The sequence below is a fragment of the Lithobates pipiens genome, unplaced genomic scaffold (assembly GCF_037356315.1).
Source record: "Lithobates pipiens isolate NorthernLeopardFrog02 unplaced genomic scaffold, aLitPip1_a1.2 Scaffold_8, whole genome shotgun sequence".
Classification (NCBI taxonomy): domain Eukaryota; kingdom Metazoa; phylum Chordata; class Amphibia; order Anura; family Ranidae; genus Lithobates; species Lithobates pipiens.
In genome coordinates, this window is record NW_027507903.1 from 296,467,723 (window position 1) to 296,490,769 (window position 23,047).

At 40.0% G+C, this 23,047-nt stretch overlaps 1 protein-coding gene across 5 annotated transcripts in view; it reads left to right on the top strand.

Moving 5' to 3' along the window:
* The window catches only part of FAM193B (family with sequence similarity 193 member B), a 110,563-nt gene that overhangs the window by 77,517 nt on the left and 9,999 nt on the right, over nt 1-23,047 (top strand). For 2 of the 5 annotated variants that reach the window (XM_077472519.1, XM_077472523.1), the window contains 4 exons: nt 44-226; nt 4,880-5,258; nt 8,961-9,156; nt 12,007-12,234. In XM_077472519.1, coding sequence (XP_077328645.1) covers nt 44-226; nt 4,880-5,258; nt 8,961-9,156; nt 12,007-12,234 — 986 coding nt within the window. The remainder of the gene's footprint in view (nt 1-43; nt 227-4,879; nt 5,259-8,960; nt 9,157-12,006; nt 12,235-23,047) is intronic. The other 3 variants (XM_077472520.1, XM_077472521.1, XM_077472522.1) reach the window with 3 other exon arrangements.

Below are 23,047 nucleotides of genomic sequence, written 5' to 3' on the forward strand. Positions count from 1 at the left end.
TTCCTTTGCTTTTTTTGGAGAGCATGTGCATTTTATTCTATAGGAGAAAAAGGCAGCAGGCTTCCGGCATCACCGGAGCGTTGTAGCAAGACATCGAAGCTGTCTGGTTTAAAAGTCTGTCCATATAGTCCATCTGGAACCAGCACAGGAACACTCCCTACCTCACTTAACTTCTGTAAATCTCCAAAACAGTTCAAAAGCATGTGTCATAGGCCATCATCCCCAGGTTAGTGCAAATTTTTTAATTTTTGTTATCGTTGGATGTTTGAGCTTAGCATGCCCCTTTTTGTTGCATAGTAGGCTACCTGTTCCTGCTTTATAACTGGATGTCTATGTCTAGACAACTGCCTAAGTATAAGATACTTTCGTATGATTCAGTTTGTATCTGTCTTCTTGAACCTGGCCATCTTTTAAGCAGATCAAATTAGTGACTATCCTTTTTATTGGCCAAATATTACTAAAGTGTTAACTATCGCAATCCTGAGCAGTAATACTGAGCTTAAGAAAAGACACCGGAGACGATGCGCGAGGCCAATGGCTGCAATGTCTGCCGGCGACTCACAATTGCTCCTCAGAGAGACAGAAATGGGATCAATGTAAACAGACAGATCCCTGTTAGTAGAGAGAGATCTGCTGTTCCTAGTGATCAGGAACAGCGATCTCTCTACTCCCTGTCAGTACACTCCTCCCACAGTTAGAAACACCTCCCTATGGAACACTTAACCCCTTGATTGCCCCCTAGTGTTAACCCCTTCCCTGGCAGGGACATTTCTACAGTAATCAGTGGCTGTTTTTAGTACTGATCATTGTATAAATGTAAATGGTCCCAAAAAAAGTGTCTGATCTGTCCGTCGCAATGTTGCAGCTCCGCTAAAAATCGCTGGTCACCGCCATTACTATTAAAAAATTAAAAAAAATAAAAATGCCATAAATATATTCCCTATTTTTGTAGATGCTATAACTTTTGTGCAAACCAATCAATGTATATTTATAGCGTTTTTTTTTTAACAAATATATGTAGAAGAATACATATTGGTTTAAACTGATGTTTTTTTTTATAGCAAAATGTAAAAAAAATTGATTTTTTTTCAAAATTGTCACTCTTTCTTTGTTTTATAGCGCAAAAAATAAAAACCTCAGAGGTGATCAAATACCACCAAAAGAAAGCTCTATTTGTGGGGAAAAAAGGTCGTACGATCACACAGATGTCAGTTAAAGCGACGCAATGCCTTTTTTTTTTTTTTTTTATATCATTGATTTTTTTTTTATCCACCCTGCTTAAAACCTTTCTACTATATGAGAATCCGTATTAGTCAGAATGGCTGCTCATGACATCAGAGCCAATTGTGAAGCTTGGGAGTCGTAAAGGAAAGGGCTTAACTTGAAGTTTATGGGAGATGAACATATTTTCCTTCATCTGACTATATATCTTGACATAACAATCCTGACATGCAGTTTTCACTGTACCTAAGCTTATTTACTTTCAATCACGCAGGTTCCTTACAGATATGCTTTACACCAAGCCTGTCGCTTACATGACTTTACTAAAATGTTTGACCAGGAGGGCTTTAGGTGAAACCTGCACACCACCTTTTTAATGCAACTTCCATTGTGTAATTTTAAATGGTTTTGGTTTCTTACCAAGAACTGGGCATTGCCATTTGGGCTTCTTAGTAGGTGGTGGTACAAACTTTTCTACATGTACCACATTTGTGCCACTGCTCTCCTGAGTTTACTTTAGTAAGGTTTGCTATTACTGTAACAGGTCAGCCTTTAGTTGACTTGCATTAACCTGAAAAAAAATCTTTCATTATTTCTACAGCTTGAGTCTCCTGTAAAAAGGAAACTGCCGAAGGAAAAAAGCTCTAACATGCAGTGTAGCATACAGTTCTGCTCATAAGTTTACGTACCCTGGCATTTTTTTCGCAGTTTTTCAGAGAATATGAATGAGAACACAAAAAAGTTTCTTTCACTCATGGTTATTGTTTGGCTGAAACCATTTATTATCAATTAACTGTGTTTTTACTCTTTAAAAAAAAAAAATTAAAAAAAAATATCATAATGACAATAGAAACTACCCACATGACCCTGATCAAAAGTTTACATACCCCAGTTCTTAAAGCGGTTGTAAACCCGCTGAATTTTTTATTTTTTTTCTCACCTCCAAAGGAAAAGGCATAATGAGCTAGTATGCACCGCATACTAGCTCATTATGAAATACTTACCTTAGAATGAGGCCCCGACATCTGGCCCGATCCACGCCGAGGGAGCTGACATGTTCCCTCTGCGTTTCTTCCGGGTATCGCGGCTCCAGCGCTGGGAGTGGCCGGAGCTGCGATATCTTCACCCCCTCGCATGCGCGCGGGAGATCTCTTCCCGGCAGGGTCTGGCGTCTGCTGGGCTTCCAGCCAAGAATCCCCTGTGCGCATGCGCCGCTGCAGTCAGCAGCGCATTGCGAGGGGAATATCTCCTAAACCATACAGGTTTAGGAGATTTTTTTTTTTTTTTTACCTACAGGTAAGCCTTATTATAGGCTTTCCTGTAGGTAAAAGTCAAAAAATGACTTTACAACCACTTTAATACCGTGTATTGCCCCCTTTTATCATTGACAGCTTGAAGTCTTTTGTGGTATTTGTGGATGAGGCTCTTTATCTTCTCTGGTAAAGCTTCTCATTCCTCTTGGCAAAAAGCCTTCAGTCCCTGTAAATTCTTGGGCTGTCTTGCATGAACTGCATGTTTGAGATCTCCCCAGAGTGGCTTGGAATGTCCAAGTACATCCCTTGCGTAGCTTCCTGGCTGATGATTACAAAATGTTCCTCCAGTATTTTTTGATAACATACTGCATTCATCTTGCCATCGATTTTGACCAAATTTCTTGTGCCGTTTTTAGCTCACACATCCCCAAAACATCAGTGATCCACCTCAGTGTTTCACAGTAGGAATGGTGTACCTTTCATCATAGGCCTTGTTGACTCCTCTCCAAATGTAGCATTTATGGTTGTGGCCAAAAAGCTAAATTTTGGTCTCATCACTCCAAATGACTTTGTGCCAGAAGGTTTGAGGCTTGTCTCTGTGCTGTTTGGCGTATTGCAAGAGGGATACTTTGTGGCATTTACGTAGTAATGGCTTTCTTCTGGCGACTCGACCATCCAGCCCCTCTTTCTTCAAGTGCCTCCTTATTGTGCATCTTGAAGCCTACCACATGTTTTCAAAGAGTCCTGTATATCATCCTGAAGTTATTTGTGGGGTTTTCTTTGCATCCTGAACAATTTTCCTGGCAGTTGTGGCTGGAATTTTAGTTGCTCTACCTGCCTGTGGTTTGGTTTCAACAGAACCCCCAATTTTCCACTTCTAGATTAGAGTTTGAACACTGCTGATTGGCATTCTCAATTCCTTGGGTTTTTTTTATATCCCTTTCCTGTTTTATACAGTTCAACTACCTTTTCCTGCAGGTCCTTTTGACAATTATTTTGCTTTCCCCATGACATAGAATCCAGAAACGTCAGTGCAGCACTGGATGAAAGACGCAAGGGTCTGTCAGGAGTCCAGAAACGCATTGACCTTTTATACACACACACCAATTACAAGCAAATGGATCACAGGTGAGGATGCTTACCTTTTTAATAGCCATTCAAACTCCTCTGTGTAAACTTGGCTGCATGTTATCAGGCCAAAATCACCAGGGTATGTAAACTTTTGATCAGGGTAATTTTGGGTAGTTTCTGTTATGATTATGATTTAAAAAGAGTAAACACAGTTGAGTGATAATAAATGGCTTCATCCAAACACTAACCATGAGTGAAAAAAGTTTGTTATTCATATTCTCTGAAAATGGCCTAAAAATCATAAAATTCTGCCAGGGTATGTAAACTTATGAGCACAACTGTACATCATGTTTTAGTTATATTTTTTTTTAAATATGTTTCAACTTTATTGTTGTGCTTTGAATACATGAAAAATTTGGTATCGGCATGCATCTCAAAAATTATTTGCTTGCTTAGTCCAGTACAGCTTTTTCTTAAATCAAACCGGTGTTAAAAAGAAAATAATCCACTTGGCCTACCTAGTTTATAGCATGTACCTGTAGTAGCTTAACACACCTTCTCCAATCAGATGCTCTACTTAATTTTCAAACACTAGCTGTCTGGTCCACAAAGATTGCTAGACGAATACAGTCCATTTGACAGCACACAAGCCTGATTTAAGCACTGGATTGTGAAGGAGATGGGCAGTGTCATTTACTCCCCTTCCCCCACTGAAGATTGGTAAAGTGGACCAGAATGTGTCTACTGTATACTCAGAATTACTTAACTTTTTTTGGCTTTCAACACACGCTTAAAAGTTATTTACTTAATCGCATACATCACATATGCAAAAAACAAAATATTTATTCCTCATTGAAGGATAACTGGATGGTCCCTACACGTTATTTTGTGTCCGGCCATAGAACAGCTGGTTTGCAACAGTTACCACTTGAAATATAAAGCCATTTTAGTAGGCAGCAGTTTTCTGTTGTGCTAGTTCTTTGCAAAATAAGTCTATAAATGTTATTGTATAGGATTCAGGTAGCAATGAGACATTATAATCAGCCATGTTTGATTAAGGTAGGCTAAAATTGGTCATGGCATTGAAGTGGTGATATGCACAGAACCGTCCTTTTTTTTTTAATTTTATTTTTTTTATACAGTGCTGTTTTTACTGCAATTTACCGGAGAGCTTTTTCTTGACTCTCAACCAGTATCAATAATGTACCTATAATGTTCAGAATGAAAAAGTTTTATGTGTGATAAAAACTCAACTTTTTGTCCCTAAGTAATAATTGAAAGTTTCTGTTTTACCATGTTTAAGTTGTTAATAATAGTATGGTTGTACTTCACAGATTGTGTTCTTTTAGGGGAAGCCTATCATTCAGAGCACAGTCGTCATTCGGATCCTAGTGCTCCTCCGAACAGTCCAACTGGACTAGCATCTCAACCTCCAGTCTCTCCCCACAGTCCTCCACACCCATACCTCTCCTCGCCCAATACGGCAGCCCCTTTCTCAGCAACAAGCCTATCGCCTCACACTGCACTCTCTAAAGCCACTGTCTGCCCCACCAACGGAGCTCACAGAAGTCCTCATTTAACAGGGTCCAGCCCATCTCTCCTTAAAGTAAATCCACCTCCCCCACCACTTTCTGCCTGTAGCCATCCTTGCAATGGGCACTGTAATGGCACAAATGCACTACAGCAAGGAAGCACACCTGGAACCACCACCAGGTAACTACTTTGAAAATGCTTTTGATTTATCTTTGGTTTATTGTCATCTGCAAAACATTTATAAAGTGTGTTTTTATATATTTTTTAAGGAACAACTCCATTATTAAAAGAGAAGTTTGGGGTTGCTGAAAAAACAAACATACAGTACATACTCTGTGTGATGCTGCAGCTGTTACTGCCAGCTCTAAGACTGAAACCTAAGGGATTACGTGGCCACTGATTACTCGGTTTTGTGTCTTCTGAGAGCAGTGATTGTCAGTGACTGCTCTCTGCTGTGCTCTTCCAGTGCTTGCTGGAGAGGGGGCAAGTACAACAGGATTCAGCTCTCAGCCATGTGTTGAGAGCCGGAGTCAACTGTCAATCAGGCAGCTCGGGGGATCCAGACAATATGTTCAGGATCCTTCCAGAGCCTGGAGCAGGTCTGTGACATCAGCCGTCAGCGGACTTTACCATAAGGAAGTTCACTCCTGTGACCCAGAAGAGAAGCATGACCAAAACACTTTGGCCATACAAGTCTTTTAACAAAGCAAGAATCCTTAATCTAACTGCGCGCTTAAGCTGTGATCATCTGCAGATTGTTTTGGCTAAAGTGTTGATTGGCAGACCAAAGGCCTATAAAGGCATTTATAAATCTACCAATCACAGGAGATCAATTTTTCCCTGCAATGTTGGATGAGGACATCAAGGACCCCTCACTAGATGAAAGAATATGTTCTTGCCTCAGCCCAGGAAAACTGAGGATTCTAATTCAAACCTGGGCCTTCCATTTTAGACCATGAGCAGTTTTTATTGGCGAGAAAGTTCAGACAAGGCAACTACATCCTTTAAGCCCTCTATCTCTGCTGTGGGTAAGCATCTCTGGCAGTCCAAGTCCACCAAGTCTGCAGAGAAGCCCTCCTTCTCTCATGAAGTTTTATCTCTACCTGTTCACGTGGGGGGGGGGGGGTCAACTTCTAATGTTTGTGGATTATTGACTAACCCGTGTGTTTTACAAATGGGTTTGCAGATTGGTAGCCTAGGGCTGCAAATTAGATTTTCTAAATCCCCCCTCTACATTTATATTTGTGCTGATTCAGCAACTCGGCACTGAAGTCAAAGTGTCAGAATGCTAGCCGGGTACTAGCATTAAGTACAGTACTTTTTTGTTCTTTAGCTGGCTCCACTTGCTTGTTTGTTTTTTATGGTATTCCAAAAACATCTTTGAGTCTAAGGCTCCGTTCACAACTAAGCATTCTGAATCATGCGTGGAATCGCCACCATTTGAAATAACGTAGTGGCAAATTGTGGCATTCCGATCGCGGCACTGTTTAGCCACGAGTGTGACAGGTGTCCCATAATTATGTCTGCATGTTTTTACTGCGATTCGTCTGACGATAATCGTGACAACATCATACCGGGATCTGGGTGCCATTTGAAGTGACGGTGATAGCACAGGCTTCCTACAATTTGCCGCTGTTTCCAATCGCGGGCAGTATTGCGGCAATTCTTCCCACGATTCGGCCGCTCAGGTGTGAACAGAGCCTAAGGCTGGGTTCAAACTATTGCGACTTGGATGTGGGTTTCCTCGCATCCATAGCAAGAACCCCTGCTTTGAGCTGCTTTCTGCTCTAGTGTGAACCCAGCCTAACACTTAACTTCAGGCAGAGGTAGCACTCTATTTGGATTTTTTAAACGGACCCAATAAAGTAACACGTATTCTTTCATTAATCTTTAAAAAAATAAGTAAGCGCTTATTATTCCCCCGATTATTCTGCTTCAAAAATATACAAAGTACTTCCTTACACATCCAAAAAATTACACAAATACTCTCGGTTGGGGTTACAAAGTGAACTTATCTTTTCCAGCTACTGAATTGAGCCTTTGTTTCACCTCCAACATTTAATGCTGTCACATTCCTCTCAGAAATTGTGCCACCTCTATACCCCAGGCAGGGAGTGTTTGGGCAGCCTTCCCTACCTGCAATCTCTCCTCTTGGGCCAAGACTGGCAAGATCCAGGAAAGCCCAGCTGTGGGGAAACTATCTTTATCTTGCTGTAGATGTTGGGACGAGGACTGAGGTAGATGATCCCAGGTCCAGCAGTATGAGTCACCTGCCCCCTTGCCTAGTGCAGATTGGCCAGCCTGGGGTGTAGAGATGGCTGGGGAACTCAGGTGATATGTGGCAGCATTTATCACCAGAAATTTAACTGCAGCTCAGTTTGCAGAAGAACGTCAAGATGCTGAGCCAACATTGACATCGATGTGGCTTGGATCGCCTGGGACTGTGTAATTTTTTGGATCTATGAGGTACTTTGTATCTTATTGTAGCAGAATTGTTGGGGGGATAAGGAGCGCTTGCATCCTTTCTTGTAAGATTAATTGTTGGTTTTGTGTTTAAGATGCTTCTGAGTGGAGACAGTGTGAGAATAGCTTTGTAGTTATTTGATATTACCAAAATACCCTTCTCTGTGCACCAGTTTGAAAAAACCTTAACTTATTTCTACTGGAGACTCGTCTTTCTCACCAATCCACTGAGCCACTGTTTAAAGAGAATGGTATTGGCCACTAAGGCATTCTTAGAGGTTGGTTGGAGCATGGGTCAGGCTTGACTAAAGACAATGAGGACTAGCCAACAACAAAGCTGAGCCCTTATCAGCAGGGTTTAAACAGGATAAGAATAGCTCATAGTTTTTTACTATAAATTGGGTAGGTTGTTTAACACATATTTCCCTTTTTTGTTTTTATTTTTAACCACTTTAGCCCCCCGGAAGGAAAAAAAAAATCACAATAAGCGTATTGATTGGTTTGCGCAAAAGTTATAGCGTCTACGAAATAGGGGATAGATGTATGGCATTTTTTTTTTTTACTAGTAATGGCAGCGATCTGCGATTATTATCAGGGTTGCGGCGGACAGATCGGACACTTTTGACACTTTTTTGGGACCATTGATATTTATACAGCGATCAGAGCTAAAAATAGCAACTGATTAAGGGAGTGACGTATACCTATGACAATTTGCGCAGCCATGCCAACTTGCCACAGTACACTTACTGAATAATAAAGATCCACAGAAAATGTGAAGATGCTCAAAATTGTCATATATTAAGTGCTATTCTCAATCTTACATTTTAGTGTAAACTAATCTGTGATCTCTCTATGATCTCAAAGAAATGAAAACTGTAAGGAATGAAGAACAACATGTTTGCTTCACTGAATACAGTTTAGGAGGTACAACATAAAGTTTAGGGTAAACTGAATACGTAAAAACACAACATATATGTGAGCCTGTGCGGCATATTAAAGTAATGGTACTTTCAGTGTTAATAAATATAGAGCATCAATATACAAAACACAATATAAAAAACAACAATATAGAGATAAGATTAAAAATATAAATTCCAAAGTGCAGCGTGTTGCGATACCAAAAATCGCATAAAGTGCAGGTGCTCTAGTGTGATGCACATAGGCAATCCTTCAGAGTATACACAAAATTATTGTGACAGACAATACCGGTGTATTGAACGAATGTCCGTTTTAAGTGTAAAGTGCTGCGATTATTCCTATAATCGCACAGAATGTGAATGCTTCAACATAATAATTTGTGAAAAAATTTGTGGGAATATTGTGCAGCAGTACACTATCTACCTCTACCCTGACTAGGTGCAGGAATATTTTTTCCCTTTTTTTGTGTTTGCTTCACTGCTAATCTTCTGAATTTTTTAGGGATGCAACATGTCGAGGACACAAGTTTTCCAGTGTATCCGGCTGCTCCAACTTGCAACCCTGTGAGGCAGACGAGGGTCTGGGGGAAGATGAAGATAGTAGTTCGGAGCGTAGTTCGTGCACTTCTTCGTCTACCAACCAGCGAGATGGCAAGTTCTGCGACTGCTGCTACTGCGAGTTCTTTGGTCACAACACGGTAAGCTAATCTAAGGCGTGTTCCACACTAGCTTCAGCTTGTATAAGAGCAGTGTGCACAGCAAGCTTTGACAAAGCATTTACAGAGCTCTCAGCAAGCTTTAAATTAACTTCTATAGTGCAGCACCACTGAAGATACTGTAATGAAACGTCCTGCACTCTGCTTGAGTTCTTTTGTCATATACCGCTTCCTCCCAGTCTGAATATAGACATCAGATATTTCAAACCGCTTGACAACCAATAACTAGACAGTACTTATTTTGGTTGGAAAACATGAACTGATTTATTTGAGATCTCACACATATATATACATCAGGATGACTTTACAAACTCTAACCAGAAACCTAATTAACATGAGCTAATTAACTAATCATTTACCCAGACTAGGTGACTCAGAGATATGACCTTTCAGGTCAGCCTTGCTGTCTCCTAACTCACAACCTGCAATACACATAAACACAGAGAGGCAGGATGAAGACATCAAAATAACGAAACCACATCCCAAATATATATTTTCAAAACCAGAACTAGGGGGGGAAAAAAAAAAAAACAGAGGCTGGAAGGTGACCAACCACAGGACTTTAAACGGTATCGAATTGATTAGGTCAAAATGTTACAGTGTAAAATATTTAATTTTGTTTATTTTTACGAAATAAAAAAATCATAAAACATAAACATTGGTACATATCAATAAATATGCATAATTCACAGCATGAATGCATAAAATGCTACCACTCACAACATGTTTCGCTCATTCGAGCTTCCTCAGGAGATTGGTGGTGCAGCTTGTGGTATATGCTGAAATTACAAATTCAAATAAGGATACATCTAATTAAATAAAAGAAAAAAATATATATTCATACAGATAACAATCAAGAATCTAATTACAGGGACATAGAAGGTATATGACCAGGAGTAGCAAAGAACAAATCTCACCACATCAGACTAGGTTCCAATGACTAAACTCCAATAGTAACCATACAGCTGGTAGAACACACCAGAGATTTATAGTGGGGTTGAAATTGAAAAATAGGATGGTACAGCCACTGCAAAATAGCGCATCCACTCAAGCCTGTAGAGAGGGACAATGCATACCGGTAAGTATAAAAATAAAAAATTATAAAAAGGGAGAAAAAAATTCAATCCTCAGAATTTTGTTTTATGTTGACAGGTTTTTCTTAAAAAAAGAGAAAAACATGTCATTAATCAAAAAGGAAAATACCTGAATGATGATGTTATTGATAATAGAATCAATCAATAGTAGCTAAAAAGAATAATTATAATTTTCTTTGCCAGGTGCCTGTGGCTGTTGTAGATTTCACTGGCAATATAGACCCTGACACTACTTTGTTGCATTGCGTTCCTGCAATTATCTATGAGCAAATTTAGCTACTATTGATTGATTCTATTATTAATTACATCACCATTCAGGTATTTTCCTTTTTGATTAATGACATATTTTTCTCCTTTTTTTTTTTTTTGAGAAAACCCTGTCAACATAACAAAATTCTGAGGATTGAATTTCTTCCTCCCTTTTTATAATTTTTTATTTTTATAATTGTGCATTGTCCCTCTCTACAGGCTTGAGTGGATGCGCTATTTTGCAGCGGCTGTACCATCCTATTTTTCAATTTCAACCCCACTATAAATCTCTGGTGTGTTCTACCAGCTGTATTGTTACTAATAGAATTTAGTAATTTGAACCTAGTCAGATATGGTGAGATTTGTTCTTTGCTACTCCTGGTCATATACCTTCTATGTCCCTGTAATTATTAGATTCTTGATTGTTATCTGTATGAAAATATATTTTATATATACCACAAGCTGCACCACCAATCTCCTGAGAAAGCTCGAACGAGCGAAACATGTTGTGAGTGGTAGCATTTTATGCATTCATGCTGTGAATTATGCATATTTATTGATATGTACCAATGTTTGTTTTATGATTTTTTTTTATTTTGTAAAAATAAATAAAATTAAACATTTTATACTGTAACATTTTGACCTAATCAATTCGATAACGTTTAAAGTCCCGTGGTTGGTCACCTTCCAGCCTCTGCCCCCCCCCCCCCCTCCCCCCCGTTCTGGTTTTGAATACAATACACATAAGTTGAAGCACATCCACCAATAGTTTGCTAGGAAACAAAGGTGTGTTAATGAGCACAATCAATAATGGATGAAAGACCCTCCAGACTAGTCGACAACAGGAGACCCATGGCTTTCCAGATCTCATTAATCAGCATTCCTTTCACATACATCTGCTATGAGTCCAACACTGGCAGAGACCATCTTGGCCTTTTGCATTACATAACAGAATATCTTCCTAAATGCTTATAGCTCCCTCAAATCCCAGGGCCCATAGTCGGTAGGGAAGAGGCTAGCTTTAAGTCCCCTCCAAAAACCTCTGTCCCGGATGAGTCTATGACATACACCACTTTAAACTCTGTTATTCTGTGCTCTCAATAAAAGCCCTTTGCTTAAAAATTAAATCTAATCAAAAGTGTCACAGAACCAAAGTCCATAAATATATATGATCCACTGCAGTGTTCTTCAGTCACCAATCGGCTTATGACACCACAAGTGCACACCACCTCCAGTTGATTGTATTTCATTCTCAGCAAGCTTTGTTGAAGCTTTTAAAGTACCATTTAACTTCAGGTAGTAAATGTTGAACACATATTGCAATGGTAATGTTGATTACCACTTTAAACAAGCTGCTAGCAAGCTTCAACAGATAAAGTTCTGAAGCCTTCTAGCAGCTTGCTTAACGTGATAATCAACACTCCTATTAGGATATAGGTTATATAGCGTTTTTCTTATTTCAGTTGAGAATTTCTTTGCATATTTTCAGCCACCTCCAGCTCCCACAAGTCGAAATTATCCAGAGATGCGTGAAAAACTTAGATCACGTTTGACCAAGAGGAAAGAAGAGGTCCCACAGAAGCGGCACCCTTCAGAAGAGCAAGCAGTGGACCACCGTGATGTTGATGAACTTTTAGACTTCATAAACAATAGTGAACCCAAGGCAACCAGCAGCAATAAAGCTGCAAAGCGAGCACGCCACAAATTAAAGAAGAAGGTGAGTGTGCCCTTGCACAAACAATACAAGCACCCCACACCCCAAGGAATTGCATTTTTTTTATAGCTTTTTTAAAGTGTAGGGTTGTTTACTAGAAATTTTTATTTTTGTCATATGAAAAAGGAGAAAACTGTTTATTATGGAAGAAAAGGTTTCCAACCAGTAAAATTGCATCTGTAACTTTTTATTTTGCAGCTAAAAAAAATCTAAATTGTTGCTTTGGGCAGCAGATACATTTACTGTGACCCCCCCTCCCATGCTCCCATGTAATGTTGTTTGGGGTCCAGTGTCCAAACACTGGTCATGTATTTTTTGGGAGGAGATATTGCCATATACATAAGAATTAAGGTAAAGTAAATCCACGCTATGAATTGGAGAGAAAAGCTAATTTGCTGCTGCCTCCACATATACCAACCACCAAAAAGGTAGATGGCAGAGATAAAAAAACAATAACGGGGTAGGTGGAATTGATGCTGCTAGTGTGAAATATGCTTACATGTGGCAAATGAAAATTAACATACAAAAAAACAACACAAAGCATAGCACTACCTTAAAAAAACACGACCTTGATGCAAAAGTGCTAAGTGCAAAATGCATATGAAACCTATACCATAAAACAAAGTGTTAGTGTGCAATGTCCAATATAATTAATGTATTAGACCCTTTTCACGCTGAGGTGTTTTAGAGAGAGAAACGCCACCGCTCCAGGCAGGTCAGCCAAGACTGAAACCTCTCCTCCAGTTTTAGAAACCACAGGTGATGGCAATGCATGTAGCAATGAAGATGGCGACAAAATTCTGGACTGCCGCACTCCAAAAGAAATTTTGCCTTTTATTCAAAAAACAGTATCACAAAATACAAGCCACAGCAGGGCAGACAGGAAGAGCTGATGTGTTTCACACTACAAACAGTGCTTATTCATATATAACCAGCCCTGCTCCCTGCTGTGACTTGTATTTTGTGATCCTAAAAAAAATAATTCACTATCCCCAATTACCGTAGACACCGCAAAAAACATCATTAATAAACTGCGTGACAGTACCTCACCTATTGACATCATCCCCACAAAACTACTGAAAGAATGCTCCGACATCGTGGCTCCAACCATAACCCACCTCATAAACCGATCATTCCACGAAGGGATTGTTCCCAGCATCCTCAAACAAGGCATCGCCAAACCTGGACCTTCAGGATCCAAACAACCGTAGGCCAATTACAAGCCTTAACACCATTTCTAAGATCATGGAGAAAGCTGTAGTACATCAGCTACAACTTCACCTGGATACTCACAAACTCCTGGACCCGCTGCAATCAGGCTTCCGCCCGGGTCATGGAACAGAAACAGCTCTCCTCAAGATTTGGGATGACGCCCTCGAAGCAGCAGATGATGGAGAGCCGTGTCTCCTCGTACTGCTAGACCTAAGTGCAGCGTTTGATACAGTAGATCACAATACTCTATTCGTCCGCCTCACAGAAGTAGCCGGAGTCCAAGACATAGATCTCCAATGGTTCGCGTCCTTCCTAGGAAATCGGTCACAGACAGTGAAACTAGGAAAATTCCTCTCCGAAACTCGGGCAGTCACCTGCGGAGTCCCTCAAGGCTCTCCGTTGTCACCCGTTCTCTTCAACATTTACATTCGCCCACTCCTTCAAATCATCAGATGCTCAGATCTCTGCTTCCACTCTTACGCTGACGACACGCAACTTTATTTCCGGATCAATGGAAAAAAAGATCACCAACAACAACTTGAAAACTGCCTCAAATCAATAGAGGACTGAATGACCACTAACTCCCTCCAGCTGAACGAATCAAAGACAGAGCTTCTTATCTTACACCCAAATCATAAGTCCGCAACCAAAACCTCCTGGTCTCCACCAACTGTCTTTGGGCAGGCTATCTCCCCAAAGACCAAAGCGAAGAGTCTCGGGGTTATTTTAGACGCACAAATGTCAATGGATGCGCAAATAGGATCTGTAGTCAGTCGATCTCACCATCTGCTGCGCATGCTTCGCAGACTCATCCCTTTTATCCCAAAGAATGACAAAGCAGTGGTAGTTGGAACAATCATTAATTCACGACTGGACTGCGCAAACTCGCTTTACATAGGATTACCACAATATCAACTTGCGCGATTACAACTGACCCAAAACACGGCGGCAAGGCTGATAACAGGAAAAAAACCCTGGGAATCCATTTCTCCTTCACTGAGGAGCTTACATTGGCTAACCGTAAAAAATCGGATCATGTTCAAGACCCTGTGCCTCACCCACAAATACGTGCATAGAGAAGCTCCGCAATACCTAATGGAGAAAATAAATCATTACACACCAAACCGCAGTCTTCGAATAGCCAACAAAAACCTCCTCCTCGTGCCCAAAGCCCGGTATAAATCCAAGGGTGATCGGAGATTCGCTGTCCAAGGGCCTCGGCTATGGAATGCTCTACCAATCAACATCCGCCTGGAAGAAAATCACCTGGATTTTAGGAAAAAACTCAAGACCTTCCTCTTTTAGCAGATGATAAAAGCTCGCCACAGCGCCTAGAGGCGATTCAGTTCGCATTGTGCGCTATACAAGTATTTCATTCATTCATTCATCCTGTTTTCTGAATAAATGGCACAATTTTTTTTGGAGTGCGGCTGTCGAATTTTCTCCCCATCTTCATTGCTGAGGCGTTTTAGAGCTAAAAAATAGCGCCTGTAAAGCGCCTCTCAAGCCTTTCCAGTGTGAAAGCCCGACTGCCTTCACACTGGGGCGGTGTGCTTGCAGGATGGGGAGAAAAGTCCTGCAAGCAGCATCTTTGTTGCAGTTTGGGAGCTGTGTATACACCGCTTCCAAAACGCCCTGCCCATTGAAATTAATTGACAGCGCTACCGAAGTGGCCTGCAAAGTGCTTTGGCAGCGCCGCAACACGGGCCCTTTTAACCTTTTCCTCGGCCATTAGCAGGGGTTAAAATCGCCGCTATAACAGCGGTAAAGCGCCGCTAAAACTAGTGGCTCTTTACTGCTAATGCGGCTCGTGCCCCAGTGTGATGGTACCCTTACAGTGGTAATTGTAAACGTAATAAAACAATCCAGATAAAAGTCCATGAGTTCATATCAAAAAATCGTTGCCATAGTAGTGAAATAAGTGCTGCCATGAAGTGCATGCAAACAAGCAAAAATCATTGTCACATTTTTATCCCCCTCTGGTAATACACTCACCGGATGACTCTACCCATTAAAGGGTAACTAGCCTGCACAATCTCAGACTGCGAATGGGGTCCTTAGAGCTAACTTCTAGATTCTCTGCTCCAGTGAGCTCCTGTCGGGCACAGCAGTCAAGACATGATTGGTGGCGATCGCTGTACTCCTCACATGCTGTGTGGGGGGGGGGGGGGTGTGATCGTTGTGTCCCAGGGTGATCCACACAGCTGTTGTGGAGGGCTAAGCATACTGATTGGTTTAAGATCAAGCCTGCAAGCGGCTTGCTATGGGGACACTCGACAGGGGGGAGGTGCCAGGAGCACCAGCGGGAGAACCCCAGAAGAGGAATATAGGGACTGCTCTGTGCAAAACCATTGCACAGAGTGTAACAAAACTGGTCCTTTTCAGGCTCCACCACAAGCCAATTTTTATGCTGGCTGCAAAAAGAAAGTGGAGGTAGGGAAACTAGGAACAGTGGGTATCAGCGGGTCTGGGGAAGGCCTTTTTACAGACACTTTACTATACTATAAATGGGCAAAGTGAGAGAGTTTCTTTATAAAGTAAAAGATTTTTATCAACCCAATTACCAGAGTATCCAAACAAGCTTTATTTAATTTGAGATGGGATTAACGGCCAACGTGTTTCAGGGATTTTGGTCCCTCCCCTTCATGAGTTCTAAAACAAAGGGCATAGGGCTAAATTCACTAAGAGAAATACTGCATGAATTTGTGGGCTCAATTCACTAAAGAATATTGCATGAGATAATTGAATCTTGTGACACATTTTTTTTCCATTTGTCTCATGCGATATTCAAAATGTCAATTCACGGTCAGTATTTACCGCACTAGTGAATAACGCACAGCAAATACTGCATAACATGACAAACATAACATTTGTTAAACAAGTTGTGGTTTAGCCATGCATTGTGTTCAGTTAGACTTGGTTGTTAAGGAGCTGGCACCTGCCAACGTCCATAACTACCAGTAAGTAAGGAGCGAGTGGCTTCTGCTTCCTTAACAACAATGACTTATCTGCTGTCAGCTGGGTTCCCCGCTTACAGCAGAATGTATACAAAAGAATATCTTAAAAAAAAGAACCCCACTGGCATTAACATACTGCCAGGTTTAGTACTAAAACACCACAACACTTCATAAAATGGCTCATGCAGTATTTTAGTAATGTTTTTTAGTGAATTGAAAAAGTTTGCAAAACACTAAGAGGTGTTTTACCCTAGTGGTAGATACTGCTTTGTGAATTGAGCACTTTACATTTAAAATAACTCATTCTGTATTTGTCAGGAGCAGGTAATATACTGCATGTGTTTTTTAAGGTTTTTATTTTGTGGTATTTAACGCATTTTAACAAATTTTTTTTTGCGTCTTGTTTTACTGACTGGATCGGAAGGTGAAACCTTTAGCAGTAATATTGCTAGTACTGCTTAATTTGACAGTTCAATTCAGAGATGCTGGCTGTCTGAGCTGACACCTGATGTCGTAACAACCTTGTTTTGCGCGCTTATTCCTCCTTTCACGCTTGCTCAGATAAGGGTCCAGCAGGGAATTTGGGGAGGACCTCTTTAAACCATGTTTCTACTACTTTGTTTGCATTACCGTCGGCCAGGAATCCTGAGATAGGGACAAGTCAGTGGTTGTTAAAGCGGTGTTCCACCCGCGTTTTTTTTTTTTATATAAACGCTGTAGCTGCTGACTTTTAATACGAATTTTCATTGAACGGCAACTTAACCACTTAAGCCCCGGACCATTTGGCTGGCCAAAGACCAGACCACTTTTTGCGATTCGGCATTGCGTCGCTTTAACTGACAATTGCGCGGTCATGCGATGTGGCTCCCAAATAAAATTGACGTCCCTTTTTCCCACAAATAGAGCTTTCTTTTGGTGGTACATGATCACCCCAGTGGTTTTTATTTATTTTTTGTGCTATAAACAAAAATGCGTCCATTTTTTAAAAAACGCATTATTTTTTACATTTTGCTATAATATCCCCCAAAAATTTATAAAAAAACATATTTTTCCTCAGTTTAGGCCGATGCGTATTCTTCTACATATTTTTGGTAAAAAAATTGCAATAAGTGTTTATTGATTGGTTTGCGCAAAAGTTATAGCGTTTACAAAATAGGGGATAGTTTTATGGCATTTTTATTAATATTTTTTTTTTTTTACTAGTAATGGCGGCGATCAGCGATTTTTTTTATTGTGACTGCAACATTATGGCGGACACATCGGACATTTTTGACACATTTATGGGATCGTTATCATTTGTACAGCAATCAGTGCTATACAAATGCATTGATTCCTGTGTAAATGGCAGTGAAGGGGTTAACCACTAGGGGGCAGTGTAAGGGTTAAGTGTGTCCTGGGGTGTGTTTCGAACTGTGGGGGGGCATGGCTGTGTGTGACACATCACTGATCTCTGCTCCCGATGACAAAGAGCAGAGATCAGTGACACTGTCATTAGGCAGAACAGGGAGATGCTTATTTACATTAGCATCTCCACGTTCTTCCTCTCAGTGAGGCGATCGCGGGTATCCTCGCAGAAATTGAGTCCCAGGACCAGCAACCTGACGGTCCTGGCCGGCACGTGTGCAAGCGATGGCATGGAGGAAAATTTAAAGGGACGTACAGGTACGCCCATTTTCCTGTCCGTACCATTCTGCCAACGTACATCAGCGCACGGCGGTCAGGAAGTAGTTAATGCTTATTTTGTGCCACATCCAATATTAAAACCAAAAGTAAAAAAAACCCTAGTGGTGGACTTTTTAGGCACATAAAAAAAAAAATTGTATCTTGGTACAAATATTTTATTAGTTGTATACATAAAAACATATTACTCATGTAACATGTGACATTCAAAGTGCATCTATAGCGTTTAACAATAATTGACATACAGTAGTATGGAATGCTCATGCACCCTATACGTTTCAGAGTGTGCGTATCTCCTTCCTCGGGGGTGAATATGAGCAGGAAAGATTCCTATTCTATAAAAGTATATTAGAAAAGACAGGGCAAGTATCTACAACATTACATATATATGCAATAATTTATAGACTATTGTCACATTGTTACACTTGCGTGTTTAAGCTAAATCACTGAATTGGCATTTCAAAAAATTCCAGTTTAAAAACAACATCAGAAAGGTAAGTCTGCCAGATTAGTTCTAGACTCCAAAAAACAGCTCTTAGTATATTTGTCTTAGAAACTTTTTATATCCATGCCCAATCAAAATTTTTCAAGAAAATTAAAAAGTACTGATGAACGAGAGACAACAAGGACTCTTGTAATCCCTCTCAAAAGAAAAGGGGGGTATAGCAGCATGGTATGCTCTGAAAATTCACTGGGGCCAGTTGGCAGATCCTGTAAAAAATAAATATATAACAAAATACTAATGTTTTTCTTATCATAAGTTTTAGAAAACGTATTCAAAGGTAATAAGTGGGTGTTGATATCGTGTAGAGTATTAACAAAAATGTACCTGAAAGTGGCGTTTTGAAGGATCATTAAACAATGGTTATATAATAGGGATAGCTGATCATGGCTAGAAAGTAATAAGAGTATTGGTAGATACATTTTTTATTTCTTTAAAAGAAAGCACTAGTTTTTATGATACATGGTATATTAATTTTAATTATGTTTTAAGACTTTTAGATAAACGAATCTAGTTTTTGAATTATATAATATATACTGGGGCCAGTTGGCAGATCCTGTAAAAAATAAATATATAACAAAATACTAATGTTTTTCTTATCATAAGTTTTAGAAAACGTATTCAAAGGTAATAAGTGGGTGTTGATATCGTGTAGAGTAAGTTTTAGAAAACGTATTCAAAGGTAATAAGTGGGTGTTGATATCGTGTAGAGTATTAACAAAAATGTACCTGAAAGTGGCGTTTTGAAGGATCATTAAACAATGGTTATATAATAGGGATAGCTGATCATGGCTAGAAAGTAATAAGAGTATTGGTAGATACATTTTTTATTTCTTTAAAAGAAAGCACTAGTTTTTATGATACATGGTATATTAATTTTAATTATGTTTTAAGACTTTTAGATAAACGAATCTAGTTTTTGAATTATATAATATATAAATTCCAAAAGAAGTAAAAAATGATACGACCGGTACTGTTGATAAATATATATGTCATATCCTATTTCTATATACTAGCAGCAGTCCCAAATTAGGTAATAAGCTTTTTCATGTTCAGAAAAGGCAGAGAGTTTTATACCTTTCAAAAGTAGCCAAATCCTTACAGCCTATAATGCAGAGTATACATAATTCTAGCCCATTTGAAAGAAAAAAGAAAAAGGATATTGCCGTTCAGCGCTTTCTTATCTTTATACTGAGGAGTTTTTGGAAATTCTGACAGCTCAGACTGACATCCAGCAGCAGACTGTGGCTGGTGTCGGACTTGATCTCGGAGAGCTGTTATAAAGCCCTCCCTCTCCAATTAATTGTCACAGCTGATTACAACAGCTGACAGTGTAGGAGAGAGGAGGCTCGTATCGGCCGTAGGCGACCCCCCCCCCCCCCCGAGTTGGGTGCGTGCCGCCCCGTCCATGGCGAGCATGCGCGGGCACGCACGTTGGATCAAGGCCACGCCCACTCAATCTGCCAACGCAGCAAGCTTCCCCAGCAGACTGCACATGTTCGCTGGGGTCGCAAGATGGAGGTCAGCCATAGATGTCGGGAATGGCTGTAACCTCACAATATGCTGTGCCACGGCATTAACAAATACCGGATGGCTTTGTGTGCCGGAGCGAATCTCAGCCCTGCTGACTTGAACAAAGGGTTTAATCTTAAAATAGTAAACATGGGTAAAGGTTGAAAAATAAAAAATCAATAAAAAAGGAGACACAGTAGATCAATTTATGTCCTTAGATTCCTAGTGAATTTTGTGGAATAGCAATGAGCAATTTAAGGCGCAAGAAACAAAATGGCATTTAGATTTTACAATGACATGACAGCGTTAAATAAGATGTTTTTGCAAGACATAGAACAACATAGATTTAAATGACCATACAATGCCCAACATTTGTTACAATTCAGTATATGTTTAAAGAATAACAACAACGTTCCAAAATACATACAGAGCATTTGCTTTGCGGTACAGTGTCATTAAAGTTTTATGGTCGACAGGCCAAACTACATGTATGAACAATACATATGAATTTTGAATTGCTTTTATTCAACAAATAAGTGGATAACCTAGTTCTATTGGTTATTTTTCCATTCCTCCTGAAGAAAAGCCTTCAAGGAATGGTTTAGGCCAGGAGGATGGATGGCTTTGTTTCGTTTAGGCCAAGAGGTTGGATGGCTTCTAATCTATGGATCCATCATGATTTCATGTGGAGGAGTGCCTTATTCCAGTCCCCTTCTCTGGGACTAGGATTTATCCGACCCAAAATCAAGAACCTTGTTTTTGGAAATTTGCCATTGTGCACTATTTTGACGTGTCGGCCAAGGGGAAGATCAGGATCGTAAGCCTGCATGCTTTTTACATGTCTATACGCCCTTCTCCAAAATTCCAATTTGGTTTTACCAATGTAGAAGCATGTACACACACACAGAAATATAGAAATTATCCCAGACATTCTGCAGTTGGCTAAATGTTTAGGAAAGAACTTTTGACCATTAGGAAGGATAGATTTTTTTTTTTTTTTTTTTTTTTTTGCGTGAGCATGAATTTGGAGTAATTACATGTCCCACACATAAACGTTCCTCTATATTTGCAATGGGTTTTATTTGACTCTCCTTTAAATTCGCTACTCACAATCCTGTCCCTAAGGGATGCAGCTCATTTAAAATGAAACAACGGTTTTGTGGGACAAATTGTCCTAGTAGTGGATCGAGTTGAAGCATGTGCCAGTATTTATCTATGATGGCTTTAATCTCTGGTTGCTGATTACTATACTTGGTGATGATTCTAGTAATATTGGTGTCATTTTTAGGTTTTTCTAAAATAAAGTAATTTTTCCCCTGGTTGTAGAGATGCCTGTTAGAAAGATCATTTCAAAGAAGCATGGGAGTAGCCTCATAACAGTAATCTTTCGAATAGCCTGTTTGCTTCTGTCTTGTAAACAACATCATCGGTGCAATTTCGGCTCACTCTGAGATATTAGACATATGGAATGGAGTCCAAGAGGGGTTTGGGGTGAAAACTGGTGGCATGTAAAATCGCATTGCTTGATGTGGGTTTCCTATAGAGTTTACTAAGGAGACTCTTCCCCTCAATAGACCTCCACATCAAAGAACATGACACATGATTTGTCAAAAGACATTGTAAAGCTCAAGTTGAAATCATTCCTGCTCATCCTTAGGAGGCACTGCTGGAGTGCATCAGGTGGTCCATCCCAGATGAACACGTCATCAATGTACCGGTACTATCCAAGGATATGGTCCGTGTACATTGACAAGGTCTCATCGCCTAGGAACATGGCCTCCCACTCCCCCAGGTACAGGTTGGCATACGAGGGGGATTACGAGAGTCCTTGTTGTCTCTCATTCATCAGTACCTATTATTAATTTTCTTGAACACTTTTGATTGGGCATGAATATAAAAAGTTTCTAAGACAAACATACTAAGAGCTGTTTTTTGGATCCGAGAACTAATCTGGCATACTTACCTTTTGTGAGGTTGTTTTTAAACTGGAATTTTTCGAAATGCCAATTCAGTGATTTACCTTAAACATGTAAGTGTAAGAATGTGACAGTTGTCTACAAATTATTGCACATATATGTAATGTTGTAGATACTTACCCTGTCTTTTCTAATATACTTCTATAGAATAGGAATCTTTCCTGCTCATATTCACCCCTGAGGAAGGAGATACGTGCACTCTGAAACGTGTAGGGTGCATGAGCATTCCATACTACTGTATGTACATTATTGTTATACGCTATAGATGCACTTCAAATGTCACATGTTATATGAGTAATATGTTTTTATGTATACAACTAAAGATACTATTTTATTTTCTTATGTGCCTAAAAAGTCCACCACTAGGGTTTTTTTTGCTGACTTTTAATAAGGACACTTACCTGTCCAGGGAGCCTGTAATGCCCCCCCCCCCCCCCCCAGGCCGATTAGTCCATCGGATCAGGTGCAGGCACCACCATTCTAATTAAGGAAAACAGGCAGTGGAGCCTTGCGGCTTCACTGCCCATTTCCTACCGCGCATGCTCGAGTCACTCTGTGCTTTGTGAATGGCCGGCTGTCTTCTGGGAAACACACATGACCACCTCTCAAAAGTGGGTGGAACTCCGCTTTAAGACACCTTCTCCCTGGCAACCAGCATCTCTGAGCTGGAACTGTAGCAATACCACTGCTAAATGTTTCAACTCCCAATTTATACATTAATTAAATAGTGAGTGGCTAGACTACAAAATAAAAAAAAAATGTATTTCAGTTTTTTTAAATTGACCTTCATATAATAACGCATCATCTGATGTGGTATTTATCATGCATTTGTTGTTTTTGCTTGTTTTGCTGCATAAACTACATCATTATCAAATACTTTATTAGCCCTGAAGGAAAATTACTAAGATACAATTACATTCAACAAGGGATTGGGGGAGAGGGCTGGCAGACACTGAGCCGTTGGTAAGGTAGATAAA